The sequence below is a fragment of the Azolla caroliniana genome, unplaced genomic scaffold (assembly GCF_043228905.1).
Source record: "Azolla caroliniana isolate FFs.n. ecotype wild unplaced genomic scaffold, voAzoCaro1.0.p SCAF_4, whole genome shotgun sequence".
NCBI classification, from domain to species: domain Eukaryota; kingdom Viridiplantae; phylum Streptophyta; class Polypodiopsida; order Salviniales; family Salviniaceae; genus Azolla; species Azolla caroliniana.
This window is the reverse complement of record NW_028230439.1, coordinates 23,771,008-23,789,380: the sequence shown is the minus strand read 5'-3', so window position 1 is coordinate 23,789,380 and position 18,373 is coordinate 23,771,008. Positions and strand designations below refer to the sequence as shown.

Here is an 18,373-nt window from a genome sequence, read left to right as displayed (position 1 = left end):
GGATCCCCACATTCAAACTCTTGATCTAAAGGTCAGAAATTGAAACTTGACAACTAAGAAAATTCCAAGTTGTTGTCAATGTGGATTTGATATATTATCAATTAAGACAATGATGATGTGCAAGAATTTCAAGGTGATGTCAAAGAAAATCAATATTTTGATGATTGCAACATAAGTGCACGTGATCTTTCAATAAAGATAATATGGGTTTGATACACATGATGGAACCATAGGACATGCCATGTATGATTGACTATAATATGAGTACTTGATCTTGGTATAAAACATTGAGTAATTTAAGGTCAAGTAAGAAAGATCACGCTAAGTGTTGCAAACAATTGACCTTTTCTTCTTGTCATTCATATTTGCATCCACATAAGTGAATGAGAAACGACCATTTGTAGTCAAATACCTAGGATACAAATTCGGGGAAGACATTGCCATGCATATACCTAGCTATGTTATGTGATGAATTGAGTGAAATATCAATGGGTATGCCACTCCATGGTTTCATAAGGCTATTTATTAGCCGAAGTAATGTTTTTCCCCATACATCCAATGCATCACACCACAAAGATGTATTTACCCTTATAATTGTTGATATGATTACACAAGGAACAACTTAAAATTTATACAATCTAACAGATATGCCCAAGCACTCTTTCAATGGCTACTTGAAAAGAAAATAAAGACACGGGTTAGATTGAAATGTCCATAGGAAAATATAGCTACGTAAAAATTCTCATATAATAGATTTTTCTTAATTTGAAGACATAATATATCATTAGTGTCTCTTGCATAAATGTAGCTCCCATTTCTTATTCATTATGATCTCTTTCATGTATTTTTCATTAAGAACTATTATCGTGAACCCTAATCAATGTTGTTGGCAGAAGAAAACTATCTTGACTCAAAGAGTACACTCTCTATAAGCCAAATACTCTACACATACCGAGACTATACTTCATGTGGCCATGGAATAGGAAGAAGATCAAATAAAGAACAACATAATTGTGGAGAAATATACTTACAAAACGAAAAAAGATGAAACTTTGAATGACAAAGCAAACTACTGAAAGAAAAGTAGAAATTTTGTATTGTTGCAATCCTAGACACATTGAGGAGAAATGCCGCAAGGAAAAGTGTGATGCCATCAATGATTAGCAATTTGCCAACTCCAAGCATGAAGACTCTAGACGAATGTTCTTGATGACTTATAAGGTGAACCCAATGGCTTCACACTCATAACATCACTTCCTCATCAACTCACATGTCAATGGAGACAAGTATCACAAAGACTTGCTTTTAAGAGTATGGTTAGCGGATATATCCCTTTTATTGAATGTCATTCAATTCTTGTCAAAGTTGAAGTTGATGAGTAGTTGACTTTGTAACATAGATATCCTTTAAGTTTGTCCATGCATCCTTCGACATCTTCATGACTTGTACATGGTCTAGCATATGGTTGTGTGTGCATGTCGAAAGACAATACATGATACGATTTGCACCTTGTTTGCATCTCATGTAATTCGTATGGGTCAAGTCAGGTTTGGTGGCAATGAGAACCCCAACATCCTTGTTCAACAAGGAATTGTCTCATGTTTTACTTCCAATTTCTGAAGTTGCTTCTATCAAGATTTTCACTCAAAAGAAAGCTACCCATTTGCATATTCACGTTATTGGTGGTGGCTTTCTCCTTCTTCTCATCTTCCTTTGATCTTCACAACCCTAAAATTTGGTGGATTTCTCCTATGTATGTGCTATTTAGCCATTACAATAAGAATTGTCAAACACCCCAACCTATATGACTCAGTTGAGTAAGTTCTTCTTGAGCGACAACATCAAGAATAATGCCCAAGCCATGACGAGGTTATGTTGATGAATAACCATATTGATCTATCCATGTCAAGAATAACCGTATTGATCTATATGACCTTGCAATTCTTCTTAAGCGACAACGTCAAGAATAACGCCCAAGCCATGACGAGGTTATGTTGATGAATAACCATATTGATCTATCCATGTCAAGAATAACCGTATTGCTCTATATGACCTTGCAATTCTTCTTGAGCGACAACGTCAAGAATAACGCCCAAGCCATGACCAGGCTAGGTTGATGAATAACCATATTGAATAGTGGGCTTTTGGGTTGGGGAAGGTCTTATTCCTACTTGGTGTCCAGATGTTGGATCTCACTGGATACCAAAGGGCACTCCGGTGAGATATTTAGAGTGTCAAGTGGGAATTAATATTCCCCCAGAAGCCCATATCCAACCATTACTGCTTTCTTTGACGAAGAAGCTAATCTTTTGGAGTTCTAGGAATTTGTCACTTGCGGGGAGGCTAGTTATTTCTAATCATAGACTCTTACTCTCCTCAATGTGGTATATTCTATCATCTTGGTTATTTTCCAAATCTTTGTTGTCAAAGTTACAAAGGTTGATTAGGAATTTATTATGAGTTTCTACTAATTTTAAGTATGTTAAACCAAAGGTAGCTTGGAAAACTATTATAAAGTCAACTCCTCAAGGGGGTTTAGGCTTGGTAGATCCTCTGATGCAATGTAAGGTTAGGCATTATTGGCAAAATCTATAGTGCAGAAATTACTGCCAAGAAATGAGTCGTTGAAGATGCTTCTTCAATTGAGAATGAAAGAGGTCTTCCCGAAAACTCGGTGAATGAAAGAGGTTAATTTAAAGGAATTTCTTATGGGGTTCTACTTATTTTAAGTATGTTAGACCAAGGGTAGCTTGGAAAACTATTATAGTGTTGACTTCTCAAGGGAGTTTAGGTTTGGTAGATCCTCTGATGCAATGTAAGGCATTATTGGCAAAATATATAGTGCGAGGATTACTGCCAGGAAATGAGCCATGGAAGATGTTTCTTCAATTGAGAATGAAAGAGCTCTTCCCGAAAACTTGAGGTGAATGGACAATATCTCTTCGATGGTGGTTTAGTCCAAACTTCCATTCGCATAAGATAGTGTTTCATAATGATAGGTTTTTTGTTGCGATAAAGTGATCTATCCATGTCAAGAACTAGGGAATGCAATATATCTGTAATAGAGTGCATAAATGTGGTGAAATAAATTCAATAATATGAGTTTTATGTTTTATGTGCTATGTGTGATTTGCGATGTGTCATGTCTTTGTCTTATGTCTTATGAGGTATGAGATATGTGTTATGAGGTGTGATGTACATGTTATGTGCTATGTGATATGGGTCATGCGTTAATAGTTATGTGTGGAGAGAGAGAGAGAGAGTAGATGGATGTAGCTCAGTTGGCAAGGTCATGGGTTCAACCCCTACATTCCATAGCGGCATCTAGTGAATTAAAAGATATGTATGGAGTATATAATAGAGAGGTGAGAAAATTGGTTGCCCAATGGAGACCATGAGGTCATGGGTTCAACCCCTACAGTCATAGTGGCATCTAGTGAATTAAGAGATATGTGTGGAGTATATAATAGAGAGGTGAGAAAATTGGGTTTTGAAACCAAGATGTAGTGCTTGGAGTACAACAACTTACCACTAGGGTAAGCTAATTAAGAGAGAGAGAGAGAGAGGCCCAAATGGATGTAGCCATGGCTTCAACCCCTACATTCCACAGTGGCATCTAGTGAATTAATATAAGAGTATATGAAGTATATAATAGAGAGGCGAGGAGATTGGGCTTCGAACCCACGATGCAGTACTTGTAGTGTTAACAACTTACCACTAAGGTAAGTTACTTACAAGAAAAGAAGAGTGAGTGAGTGAGTGAGTGAGTGAGTTGTCCAATGGAGGCCAGAACGTCATTGGTTCAACCCCTACATTCCACAATGGCATCTAGTAAATTAAGAGATATTTATGCAGTAATAGAGAGGTGAGAAAAATAGGTTTCGAACTCAATACCTAGTATTAAAACAATTTACGAGAGAGAGGGTTGTCCAATGGAGGCCAGAACGTCATGGGTTCAACCCCTACATTCCACAATGGCCTCTAGTAAATTAAGAGAACGTCATTGGTTCAACCCCTACATTCCACAATGGCATCTAGTAAATTAAGAGATATCTATGCAGTAATAGAGAGGTGAGAAAAATAGGTTTCGAACTCAATACCTAGTATTAAAACAACTTACGAGAGAGAGGGTTGTCCAATGGAGGCCAGAACGTCATGGGTTCAAACCCCTACATTCCACAGTGGCCTCTAGTAAATTAAGAGATATCTATGCAGTAATAGAGAGGTGAGAAAAATAGGTTTCGAACTCAATACCTAGTGTTAAAACAATTTACCACTAATACCAAAAAAAAAACTGAGATAGAGGAGATTGTGATGGGAAAATATAACAACTTACCACTAGGGTAAGCTATTTAAGAAGAAAAAGAGAGAGACAGAGAGAGGAGATTGCAATGTTAAAAGTATTCTTAAACAAATAATAGTGATAGACATTATCGACTAAAATCAACACTAATCAACACAATGTATAAAAAGGTGGCTTCGTTTGTATAGTTCACCTTCTCACTATTTTGCATGATGCGAATGGGTGGTATGAATATCCTTCACATTTAATACAACAATTATTCTCTATAGATATGACAAGGGTGGTTACATTCTTATGACGAAAGATATGATGAGGGAGCTAATATTTGGTGCACATATGTGCTCCACCATACGTGTGTTGACTAACAATGTGAACGGTCGAGCGTGTTATCTCAACAATGGATAATTGCAAATGGGTCCCTAATTTGGGGTTGTTGCCTAAGAAATATTGGACAATTCTTAGTCATACATAGGCCCCACCATATGCTTGTTCACACACAATGACAAGAATTGTGCTTATTAACTTTTAACGATGAATAATTATGAATGGGTCCCAAATTTGGATTTGTCTACTAAGAAGTATTGGACAATTCTCAATTGTCTTGCTCATACTACCATTTCAAAATATCCCCTCCAAAAAGGCACATTTTTCAGCACTCCATCATGTTTGAGAAGCTCACCATTTTGTGGAAAAAACTCCCCATGGTTTTGTTAACCATTAGAATTTCCCTACTAGAGAAGAACGTATCCAATTGAAGTATGGTTTTCAATTTCCATGTTCTAAGTTATGTAGTTATAATAAAAGAAGAGAGAAAAGGGGTGTCATGGTCATAGAATTTTGTATAGGCATATATAGGGGTTATACAAGGACTAATATATACGGCGGTTTTCTAGAGGTTGATGAGGGCTTAAGGTATTTCTTATATATTATCATAGAGAATCCCTTGTGGCACGCCGATGGAAATTTCTAGTCATCGGCATTTCCTATATATTACCAAATCAACTATTAATGAAGTAATGGTTGCTAATGTGCGGTCTTGTGATTAAAGTTTTCCATCAAAATTATAGTTAGTGACAATGCAATAAACTCATATACTTGAATGGTTTGATCTTTAAAAGCATCAATTGACCAATGGTTGAGATTCATTCTCAACAAGTAGTCGCCTTTATTACTTGTTAATCTCCTTCGAATAAGACAAATGTACATGTTAATCATGGGACTTATGTAGATGATGACTATGATAGAGGTGGCAAAAGAATACAATGGTGACCCTGATTGACATAATCGTAGTTTGTTCTAGCTCAAATAAAAATGATCATTGTGTCCTTGCCCAACAAGATGCAATATAAGTTACCAAAATATCTAGACGAATCTAGGGATCCCTAATGTATTTATTGATGACATCATCTTTGTTAATAAAGCGAAATAGTTGTAAGCGTCACAAAGTGTAATATAAGTGTTTTCTTACGCTACGAATTCATAAGATCCAATATTCTTAGAAGTATAATAGAAAACAACATGGCATCTCCCATATGCGAAGACCGAATCCACTGAGATACGATGATAGCGAAATCCTAGGGATGAATACGACTAAAAACCCATGTGTTGATTTGCAATTTCAAAAGTTTAGTCGTGAGCATCGACATGTAACAGTACGATTGAAAAGGCCGCCCATTCAAGACTCTAATGTTTGTCGACATGACAAGGGTCACGTGTCTTTTTAGCGGATGGGCAATAGGCATTAAAAGGCAACTCTTCGATCCACGCGTCATGATTTGATCGGAGCGAGTGAGTGAGACCAGGGGTTATATACCGATTCGGTAGATCAAACTCCCAACCAATTGGATATGGCTATGTGGTGAACGGAACGGGACAAGTGAGTCCTTTCGAGAATCAAAAGGAGAGCATATACGAAGGATAGGGGTTAGATACGGAGTCGGCAGATTAAACTCCAGACCTATTGGGTATGGCTATGGAGATTAAAAACCAAACGGGACGGGACAAGTGAGTGCTTTCGAGAATCAAAAAGAGAGCAGATGTAACGGAGTTGGTGCGAGCAAACACAAGTGAGGACAAATTTGGTCACACATGTGTTGGTTATAGTTTAGTCATGTGATCAAAACTGTGGAGAGATAAAAGGGTCACCTGTCTGAAATGGCAAAGAAAGAGATAGTGCCAATGAAAAGGAGAGGGCAGGGGGCAGAGAGCCAGTATAAAAATGGAGCCTCCTCTCTCACCCCCTTAACACCCCAAAAGAAGAAGAAGAATAATAAAGCAAGCCCAATCCCCTAAAGAAAACAGAGCATTCCCTAGTGTTCTGTTCTGTTTTTAGGGTTTCTTCTTGGAGATATGGGTAATTGCTTAGTGACCAAATTCTCCTCCTCAAATCTTGTCATAGACTATAATTCTTCTTCTCCTCCTCCTCCTCCTTCTTCCTCATCATCACTGCATGAACACATCCTCCCTTTCCCCACACACTCCCGCCTTGAGGACCGCTACGACCTCGGGCCCGAGCTCGGCCGTGGCCATTTCGGCATCATTCGCACCTGCACCTCTAGGTCCGATCCCGCCTCGGTTTTCGCTTGCAAATCCATCTCCAAGCCCTCCCTCTCCTCCTTCGATTCCGATCACATCGCCAACATAGTCCAAGAGGTTCGGATAATGGCACACATCTCCTCACATGTCAATGTGATCATCCCTAACCCTAACCCTAACCCTAACCCTAGTCCTAGGCCTACTAGTCATTGCAACATTGTCCAGCTCCACGACGTGTTCGAGGATCGCGAGTTTGTCCACCTTGTCATCGACCTTTGTCGTGGTGGGGACCTCTTCGATCGAATCGCCAAGAAGAAATGCTACCCCGAGAAGCACGCGGCATCTCTAATGAAGAGCTTGCTTGAGACCGTGCAATTCTGCCACGGCCTCGGGGTCATGCACCGGGATCTCAAGCCCGAGAATATCCTCCTTGTCGACGAATCCGATTCCTCGCCCATCAAGCTCGCCGATTTCGGGCTGGCCGTCCAATTTAAGCCCGGTATGTTTTTTTGTCCGATCAAAAAAAAAACTACCCTTTCATCCCCATTGAGGTTTCTATCGAAACACATCATCAATGTGAAACAAACAAATGGCTAGTTTTTTGTTTCTTTTTTTCGGGATTGTTGTGATTGTTTATTGTTTATACAGGTCAGAAGTTTTCGGATATGGTCGGGAGTAGCTATTACATCGCGCCCGAGGTTTTCCAAGGCGAATATTCGGAATGTATTGACGTGTGGAGTTCGGGTGTCATCCTCTATGTCCTCCTATGTGGCTTCCCTCCTTTTGGTGGCCCTACACAACAAGCCATATTCAATTCTATCCAAAGAGGCAAGCTAAACTTCCCTCCACACCTGTGGGACAAGATATCCCCATCCGCCAAAGATTTGATATCCAACATGTTGTGCCCCGAACCGAACTCGAGATTCACCGTCGCGCAAGCCTTGAGTAAGCAAAAAATCTCAACCTCTTTTTTCGTTGTTTCCACACTCTAGTCTCTTTGGTTGGATTGCGTTCCGTTGGAAACTTCACTCATACATATGATCGGTTCCCATTCCAGATCATCCATGGATCGTCCAACACACGTCACAACCACAAGCACTTCGATGACATTGTTATCGTGCAAAATGCAATATTCGAGTCCATACGCTTTCCATGGTGGGATGTCAAGGACACATGCTCACGACAATCCAAAAAGGAGCCACATAATCACATTCGCAATATCGATATGAAAACAAGTGTTCCTTTTGTTTTGAGAGGGACTTAACCCATGCATGAGGAACATAATTTCTATTTAACTGTAAATGGAGGTGATGGGGGGGGAATGCACACCAAAGAACATGCACAACGCATTGATTGTGGACCATTACATAAAACATTGCCTCACTCAATACAAGTCAAAGTACGGCTAGGTACAATTTAGGTCCGCGTTCAAGAAAGAAAGCATTGCTTTATCATGATGAAGGTCTTCCAAATGCTGGTATTCAATGCATACGAGGGCATATCTTCCGTGTTTTCTTTTCTCAAACTTTTTGGAGCTCAAAAGCCCTCCATATGCAACCACATTCATTGAAAAGTGACACCTTAACCAAAATGTGTCTGTTTTGATGTTATATATATCTCAATTCTACCTTTTTAATATTATTTCACATGAAAGATCGGGAAAAGTAATACAAGAAAAAAAACTTGCTTGTCGAGAATTTTCCAAAAAATTCATGGTTACCGATGATAATGTCTCTAGAATGTCAAACAGTTTGCACTTGCTCCAGCTTCCAAAATTCTTTAGAAAGGGGGGGGAAATAAAGCCTAATGAAAAAACCTAGTAATTATAAAGAGAATCTTCTTCGCCTTAGTCTTCTTCTTCTTCTTCTTCTTTTCCCTAGTGCTTTAAAAACGACACTGATGATGGAAACCAATCGACCAAACCACTAATGACTGTTTGTGAACAAGAAGTGTCATAGACCCCTAGGATTATAAACAGGTTCTCCTTGAGTGTACCATAAATGAACATATGTTTTAGAAACAACTTTTAACATAGTGGCACAAGATTCTTAAATATAAACCTCATAATCAATACCATTATCTTGTAGACCTCATTATAAAGTAAAGTGAAAAATATTAAAACATTATTATAACTATAGGACAGCACATGAAATTTTTGATGATCTTTCTATGAATGATGCAATTTCATGGAATATAGTGACTATAGGACATGTGGAACATGGATATAGTGAGACAACACTCTCTCTCTTTGAGCAATGCAAAGACTAGGCATCCCTCCAAATACTGTCACACTTGCTTGCTACCTTAAAGCATATGGTAACATTAGAACTACATTAGCAGGCAATGAAATTCACAAGGAGAGTGTACAAAAAGTTGTTGAAAGAGATTATTTCATTGGCAATACATTAATACATATGTATGCCAAACATAGGTCACTCGCCAAGACGCTTTCAGTCCAAAAACAAGTCTCTTGGAATGCACCGATTGTAGGATATGATGAGAATGGGGAAATTTGAGGAAGTTCTCAATCATTTCTATCAAATGAAGGATCCATGGCTAGCCATTGTCTTACACAAGACGGGTTGGGAAGAATTGTTGCTTCCTTTCCATCTATTTTGTATTTTGTATCTAATATGTGTTTTTAAAACTAATGGAAGGATATGTTGTTTGGAAAAAAAAAACATTATTATAACTAAAAAAAGTTGATCACAAGGGTCTGGTATACATCCAGTGGCAATTTTGTCTTATATATTTCCACCAAGTTCTAGGTTTCAAAAACATGACGTTGTAATAGATTTTCCGTAACCAATATCTATTTTAAAAATGCATAGCTTTGTCAAAGTATAATTTCAAAATGAGGTTGAAAGCCAAAGGTATCACTAGTTAAGAAGATAAAAGCTTACCATTGTACAAAAACACTATTGAGCAATCCTACTACTATTGATTTTCCCTGTCAGTCATCGTCGTCCTCATGTTCAATTGTTTTTGTCACCACGTTTTATATGTACATATGCCTGCCCGTGGACTTCTATATCATATAATACATGTGTGCATTATGTGTTGCTTTAATCCCACGTTTTGTATATATGCCCGTACATTCACACAATATTACATTGTGTGATATGTTTGGATTATGCCTACATGGTATTATATGTGTGCATTGTTCCTATGTGCATGCTGGCTTTATTGATCATGATGAGGCTATTCTCATGGAATGCACAAAAATCGATGTCATTAAATAATATTTCTGCACCATTTCAAAGTTTCAAGATTCCATTACATGTAAGGAAGGGCATCAAACTCTGGGGTGGAGTGTCGAGATAAAGTATTGAATAAACAAGTTTGGTCTGAATAAAGCATTGAATAGAGTTTTCAAAGGCAATGAAAATAGGGCACAAGAAATGAAAATAGTGCACCCTTTAATAGGTTCCAGATGGCTTGTAACAATTCATGAAAAGCATTTAAAATCTTTAACAATCAGAATTCTACAGTTCAAGAATGCGCATCATAATTCCAATGTTTACTTAATTAAGATGGGAAATGATGCAACCCTGTTCTAATCTTTATTTGTTCAAGAATGTGCATTATAATTCCAATGTTTACATAATTAAGATGGGAAATGATGCAACCATGTTCTATGGGTGGATTGTCTAGCACCTCCATTACTAAATCCATTGTAAAAGAATGAACCTAAGCTCCGGAAGGGACACATTTATTTGATAGCATGCTAATGTAAATAGAATGAAAAAAATAAGAGAGAGGAAGAATGAATTGTGAATCATAAACTGCAAATAGAAGTGAGGATGAGAAACTGAGGAGAGAGGATGAATGAATTATGAATCATCAAAACTGAGGGATGAGAAACTTTGTTAAAAGGGAAATAGAAATGGTAGAAAGTAACTGCCAAATCAGCTAACGTGAAAAGCAGTCATTTCAGCTTAAAAAGCAAATTGACAAAGATAATATATATACATAGAAAAAAATTTGAAGCAATCCACAAGGGAATTATGATGATTTGTGCTTTGGCAAAAGCATACAACACCTACTCTAGTTAAGAGAAAAATAAGGCACACTTTTGCCTATAAAGATTCCCCACAACCAATGTGTTAAAGAATCAAGAACAGATCAGCAAATTTACACATCTGGTGTTTCTTCGATTACAATGGAAGCAAACGCAGGACGAAATGTATTCGAGTTCTCATTGCAGAACATCAAAAATATGCCAGGATTTTTGCACCATGACGTCTCAACCCACTGCCTCCCTCTCATCAACCCTAATGCCACAGCATCACAGAATGCAACGCTGACACCGTGGTTGCTGTATAAACACAAGCAAATTAAACAATCTCTTTAGGCCAAGATTATTTCAAATAGGCAAATGAGTGAATAATGAGCAAGAGAATAAAGACCATATACCTGCCATAAGGAGCCATGGAAGTCACAAATCCAAGACCTCTCTCTGACTTATCATGTTTAGATCCAAAAGCAGTTGAACTTAGCTTCCCTTCCCTACAGCATGACATGAAGTTTTAGGTATAAAAAATTTGTAAAACTATTTACATGCTTTCAAAACAACTCACATATGAGACCAAATATTGTAATCATCTGACGTCGGCGAATAGAGGACTGCACCGACCTCTGCGACACCTTTATGAAATGGCTGAATCAAAACTCGTACCAAACATATACTTTCAGTTCTTATGGACGATGTCTCAGTTTTGGCATGCCATGCAACTGTCCCTTCAAAAAGCCTCTTGTCACGTGTTTTGAACTTCTCCTTCCTCTCAATTTGTGTTGGGAATAGAAGCAAATTAGTTTGATGGGTGGCTTGAAGATACGTCAAGAGACTTCCAGCAGTACGAGCAACAAAAGAACCAGGAAATGGTAGAGTTTCTGTATGTAATTCGCCCTCATCTGCCACCTCATGGCTCGGAGAATCACTAGCAAGTTGCATTGGGGGTCCACAGACTGCTCCACAAGATGCCAAGAGTGGTTCTCTTTTAAGTCTTCTTCTTTTAGTTAATCTGCTCGGCAACCCTTCAGAGCCTTCAGAAGAAGATAACAATCGGCAAAACGTTGCAGTGTCAGGGAAATCAGATGGAAATGAGGGATATCCAGCCTATCACATCAAAATAAGTTCTAAGTAGCAAATCAGTAATAGAATTCAATGCTAACCATGATTGTGTATATTAGTTATACCTACATCAGTATGCAGCCAATGTCGTTCTCGCACACCAATCACATGACCACCAGCAAACACAAGGGGCACCCAAAATGCTGAGGAAATCCAAGTCAGTGGTAGAATGACAGACCATCTGTACATGAAGAAATTTGCACTTGTTAATTTCAGAAACAAAAATAAACTATAACTATAAAGTAATCAGTCATTGATGTCATCTCACCCACATGCTGATGGCTTCACACCATCATGTTTAAGCAGCAGTATGGAACATGAAGACCTGTCACAGAGAGTTTTACTTATTCCCAATTTTCTGCCTCTGTTAAAGGTAGCTGGTTCGCCAAGGCCAAAGGCATGCAACCGAATTATGTGTCGCATTTTACTCAAAAACTTCTCTTTTAAAGGTGGGTTGGGTTTCTTAGACTTTGAATTCCACAGGGTATTCATGACCTCAATATTAGAGTAATAACCATGTAGTTCCTCTTCCCCTGAAATTCTATTAATGAAATCAAGTTGTGCCACTTCTCCAAATGAGGAGCTTATTTTGGATTCCATTCTCCCCAAAGATGATGGATCAAGCATCAGCAATCTCTCGCTTTGACTTAATCGAGGATCACACACCTCCAAACTAATAACCTTTTTCCCTTTCACTTCATCAGGTCTAATCACTTCAGCAAGTTCAAAAAGCTTCTTACATTTGCCACCATCATCCCTGACAAATAATAAACCAATTGAACGCAATACGAAAATGAAAAGAGGCCATATATTCATGCACATCCACGACATCTTCAATGATGTTTTTACTAACACATGTAATATTAACATGTTAAAACCATCAGATGATCAAATCTAATCAATAGCATGCCTTTGTTTCATCAAGAACTTCAAATTAAAATTCATAAATGTATGAGACATCAAACAGCACACAGGCATACAATGTGCATATCAGTTCATTTATTTTTAGTAGTACATGCATGCATGCTTAATACACAAATACACAAATAAAATCTACAAAGATGCGCACACTATATTTGTACCATACATATATATTAGTATCATTGGAAATTTCAGCCTATTCCTGGTAGTTCCTAAGTTTTAATGTCCATGTAACATATTTTAACATTTCCAAAGACCTCACGTTATGTCACCTAGGTTAAAAGTAAGATGGATGTCAGACATCCATGCATGCATATACAAATACACATAAAATATATAAAGATGTGCACTTGTAATTTTACCATATTTACATTCGTGCATATATATTATTACCATTAAACATTTCGGTCTATTCCAGCTGCTTCCTATGCTGACTGTGCGCGTAACATGTTTTTTAACATTCCCAAAGGCTTCCAATCTTATAACGCCAAAAGTGTTAAGCAATATGAGCATAACAAAACACACCAAAACTCAATCAAGATGCCATCATGCAAGTGTCCTGCCTGACATGCCACAGCCCACAATGGATATTCAAATATATATGATATTACTAATACAGAATTCACTGTTATAAGGATGTAATGAGATAACCCTTATCAAAAAGTAGTCCCCTACCTTTTCAAAGGAAAAATAACCTTTTGTAATATCTCAAATGACTTCTCCCCTACAAGATCCAACATGCCTAAGTCTTCTCTCCTTGAGAAGCAACCAATTATACCATCACTCACAGACTCCTATGCATCCAAAACACACTTGTGAGAAACATCTGAAACCCATGTCTTGTTATACAGCATATTTAGATCCCCATCATTACCACTTTCCTACAAGTCAGCTGTAATGCTTGCAACGCCTCTTCAAAAGCGGCAGCATGGACCCAAATCCATAGGTCTCTTTCGCTCTGATCCATTTGAATGCCACCAGTTACAGGGAGGACAGGTTTCCAAAGAAGAATTATGGGAGCAATGAGCTTGTAAGGTGCTTCTCCGACATTGTGTAACTGACAAAAACATATAGCAACAAAATCCCCCACATAAGACGGCCATACACAAAAAGAATCATGATAAATCAGAAACATAGAACATACAAGAGCTTTAGTGAAATATTCCCCAGAAAGTTCTTGTTGTTTTAAGTCACGATCAGAGTTGGCAGCTTCTGGCAACTCAAACATAAGTTGCATAATTTGCAGTAATTTCTCCTGAAGTTGAGCCCAAACAAACAGATAAGCATCTCAGCATTTATTGTCATCATCAATATTCACTTGATCATGGTTCATTTTGACACAAAACGCCATTATCATCATCTTGATGATGCTTACAATGAATAGCTTCAAGACAAAAATCATGCATAGAAACTCTTCTGAGAAATGTAGAGCCCTTTGCGAATCATTTCCAAAATACAAGAAATTATTTCAACCGAAAAAAAGAGCTTTATGCAAGATCTCTTCCCGGATATTTTGAAGTTATATTGCGCTTGCAGACTGTTTGGGTGGACAACGAAGACTATATTAACATTAATTATCAATGAGCTAGTTTCATGCATGCGATATGTTTTCCCGTAACATAAGCTACATCAAATGCAATTATGAGGTATTTTTGGGCATACAATAATAAGAGTGCATTTGCCAAAAAAAAAATTGTATTTTGCTACCTCCTCTCCGTGAATCTGAATTGCATTGTAAAAGCTAGCATCTTGTAGCAAGGCTTTAGTTTTACACCATCTCAATACGGCTCTTGATCCTCGACCCCTATAAACAAAGGCAAGTTATACATACAACATTGAGGATTGGTGCAATACAAAGAAATTCAAGACCAACTACACAGGATCAAGAAAGTAACGGAAGTAAAAAAATAGATTATATTCATAAAATACAATAACTGGAATCAAATTAATATCGATTAATTGATGACTGAAGAGATCCTATCTATAATTGAACCAGTCAATGATGCAAGGACTAGACGAAATATTAATATCCAGTATTGTGTTAGCCAGCTTGAGCTTCAACAAATCTTAAAGGTATATCAAAATAAAACAGGACCTCACATACTCTATTCTTCAATTGTTTATCAAATTTATAAATGCCGCAAATTCTGTGCTTGAAAAATATGACAGGAGTGTTCCCATATGTCAAAGAATGGGCCAGAAGTGTTTGTCTTATGTAGAAGACCCAATTCATGCTTCTATTATGCTCAATTGAGAAGTTTAACAAGAACAAAGCCGTTCCATTGAATTCAAAATCTAACAATGAACAGATTTGACAGGAAATATCCTTGATCAGGATTCGATATTTATGGATCAGTTCATTTTACTTCTCAATACTGATATTCTACATAAAACTCACTGCATTTCTTCCTAATATTGCATTTTAGACTACACATAAATAGGTTGTAAGATAAGAATATTAGAAAAGAGGCTAAGACTTTGAAAACGATGGTTCCAAACCGTCATGCATAATTAAAATCGGCAAATTAGAAATATTTAATAAAAGAAGAATTAAGATCTGAATTGTGTGACACTATTTCAGGTATTAGGTATTATTTCAGCTGTCATCATCCACTGAAATATTGATTCACTGTCGTAGGATAAGAAGAATGTTAACGAGGTTAAGACTTTGAAAGGGATGGTTTCAAAATGCCATGCATAATTCAAATCATCAGATCATCATGAATATTTAACGAAATGAAGAATCGTGATCTCAGATTTTAATCAACAGTCGTAGGATTAGAATATTGAGAACAAGGTGAAGACGTTGACATGAATGGCTTCAAAACATCAAGCATAATGAAAACCATCAGACCATAAACATTTAACAAAAAGAAGAATGAAGATCTGAATACTGTGAGACTGCTCCAAGTTTTATGCATTATTTCAGCTCTCATTAATAATCAATCACAGTGCAGAAATTGCATCAAAAATGCAACGTTTTCAGAATCTTACTACAAACACGCAACCCGTCTATGTTTCTCGTTCCACATGCAAAAACACAAATGGAAACATAGAACCAGTGAAGATTGAGTTTTCCATACAGCCAAGCAAAACTTTCTCTCTTTTCTTTTTACACATAAAAGACTGGGAAAAAAAGTATTTGGATGACTTGTAAAACGCATAGTGGGGAAAAAGCACATACTTTCCAGGGCGACCAATGGGAAGATAGTATCCCCATTTTTTGTCCATAGAAAATCTTTTGGCGTGCCACACGTGGGTTGACAACCTTCTGGTTCCATTATTAGCTATCAATGAGCCAACTGATTTGAACTCTAGCAATCTACGAAGGGCACGGCAGAGTTTCTTTCTCTTACACGGATCATTCTTACTTTCCTTTCCCAAATGGATGCTTTGATCAAATTCCCCTGAATTCACATTGTTGTTTTCCTTTCGAACCCTAGATTTCTTTTCCGGGTGCAAAGCAGAGTATAATGATGCTGTTATATGAACACTTTTGTTCTTTTTCTGTTTGTATAACCATGGAAGAGGGCGACGACGGCGAGTATAGCTCGAAGTTCGTCTACGGAGGTGGCGTGGTAGAGACGTAGAATCCTTATTAGTTTCATCCCAGTTATCCGTCTCTTTATGTGTAGCAGCTTTCCGTTTCTTTATTGCAGCATGAAGGGAAAGCAGCTCGGCTACGCGAACCTTAGCAAAATGCTTCACTTCTAAAGTGCGAGGAGGGGCCTCCAATGCCATTACTACATCTTCCATCACTCTCCCAGAAGAAAAAGAAAAAAAGGGAGAAACAAGGAGCAATTCAAACCAATCATGTATATGCAGTCTTCTTCATCCTCACAGCCATCATCGTTAGCTTGCTCTGAAAGGACAGATTGGTATCTAAAGTGAGGGGTTGAGGAGTACCAGAGGGCTGTCTTTCTTGCCTGCAAAAGGCTTGCCCTAAAACCTCACACTACTCGGAGGGTAAAGAGGATCTGTCGACTTACTTGCTGTGAACAATCCAGTCTTGCCTTGCCTGCAAAAGGGTTGTCCTGAAACCTCGTACTGCTCAGAGGGTAAGAGGAGCTGAAGACTTCACCTCCTGACCAATCCAGTCTTGCCTGCAAAAGAGTTATCCTGAGAAATTCACACTGCTCAGAGGGTAAGAGGAGCTGAAGACTTACTTACTGAACAATTCATAGACGGGGGGGGGGGGAGGGGGATCCTCTGCTCCACGAGTTCTTTTTTTCTGGTTTGTACTCTGCCCTCCCCTGCTCCCCTGCCCTGCCCCAAATGGTCCATCCCTAAACCCCTAAACCGTAAACCGTAAACCTGAGTCCTCTCCGCATATGCAAAAACTTGTCCCCTGCCCTGCCCCAAATGGCCCGACCCTAAACCCCTAAACCCCTAAACCGTAAACCGTAAACCGTAGTCCTCTCCACATATGCGGTTTTTGATTCTGGGGTATAGTATGAACCATACGTAACATACGTGCATTCGCATTCGAGCATGTTTCAATCATTCGAATACGGTAAACACCCTCGAAGTATGGTCAATAGCATACTTTTGTATTGATTATTTGTTATAATGTAATTTTTTTAAGGTAAAAAGTGAAAAAAAACAAAACATAAGAATGTTTTGGCAACATATGCATTCGTTTTTGTTCATATGAAAAAAAGAATGTTTGCCAATGCATTCGAGTATATTACGTACTATGCTTATGGGTAGCACTTGGACAAAATAACAAGATGTGTCTTGGCCATTTCCCGGAGGTTGCTTCCTGATTCCCTCCTGGCCACCTAGTTTCATGGCTTCCTCCTTGGAGCTCTCCATATACTCTCCATGATAGCTAGCTCCATACGGAAATTTCCATCCCAAGTGCTCCTTGATTTCAATATGGGACTAGTGGGGCCAAAATAAGAAAACACAAGACAAATGGAACTAGGAACATTCGCCTAACGTTAAGTTATGTAAACCTCTCTTTCTTTGCCGATTAGCTTCGTCTACTTTCGAAAAAAAGTGCAAGATTTATTAGAAATGAACTATGATCATGGCACCGTGATTTGCAAAGAAACTATGTTGCTACTTTGCCATTTGGTAAAAGTTCAACGGGTAGTGATTCACTTCTAGCTTAAGATGGTAGAAGAAAACTAACATCGCATTTTTGCGTGTGGAAAACTTGTCCCTATGGAGAAGAAATCGAGAATTCAGCTCCGCATTAACCACTTGGCAAGAGAAAGCAAAATAGTTTTCTCAATGACCAATATTTGAGTGCACGATCCCATTTGTGCTTCTATTTAGATGTAACATTGATCGACTATGTCATTGCTTCACAAAACCAAATTCATTTCCATGTAATGAAACCATTTCTGGGGTGAATTGGCGCGAGGCATGCAATGGTGTGATGACATCTTGATAATCAGTGGTCTTGACCATGTTGAACAATAACCTTACTTAGCCCTAAAGTATTGGTGGCTAGTGGTTAGTTATTCAATATC

At 38.1% G+C, this 18,373-nt stretch overlaps 2 protein-coding genes across 2 annotated transcripts; one reads left to right on the top strand and one right to left on the bottom strand.

Annotated features, from left to right (window-relative positions):
* The first annotated feature begins 6,563 nt into the window (after nt 1-6,563).
* Nucleotides 6,564-8,629, top strand: LOC147865523 (calcium-dependent protein kinase 17-like). Its single transcript, XM_087318352.1, has 3 exons — nt 6,564-7,337; nt 7,487-7,783; nt 7,896-8,629. Exons 1-3 carry the CDS (start codon nt 6,653-6,655, stop codon nt 7,943-7,945), a joined length of 1,032 nt encoding a protein of 343 aa, XP_087174478.1. The 5' UTR covers nt 6,564-6,652; the 3' UTR covers nt 7,946-8,629.
* Nucleotides 8,630-10,788: 2,159 nt separating this feature from the next.
* On the bottom strand, nt 10,789-16,716 carry LOC147865522 (ribonucleases P/MRP protein subunit POP1-like). The gene is made up of 10 exons (XM_087318351.1): nt 16,078-16,716; nt 14,601-14,697; nt 14,038-14,148; nt 13,768-13,950; nt 13,569-13,687; nt 12,241-12,729; nt 12,042-12,153; nt 11,419-11,957; nt 11,255-11,347; nt 10,789-11,156 (listed from the first exon to the last, which is right to left on the bottom strand). Exons 1-10 carry the CDS (start codon nt 16,647-16,649, stop codon nt 10,973-10,975), a joined length of 2,499 nt encoding a protein of 832 aa, XP_087174477.1. The 5' UTR covers nt 16,650-16,716; the 3' UTR covers nt 10,789-10,972.
* Between the last annotated feature and the right edge of the window lie 1,657 nt (nt 16,717-18,373).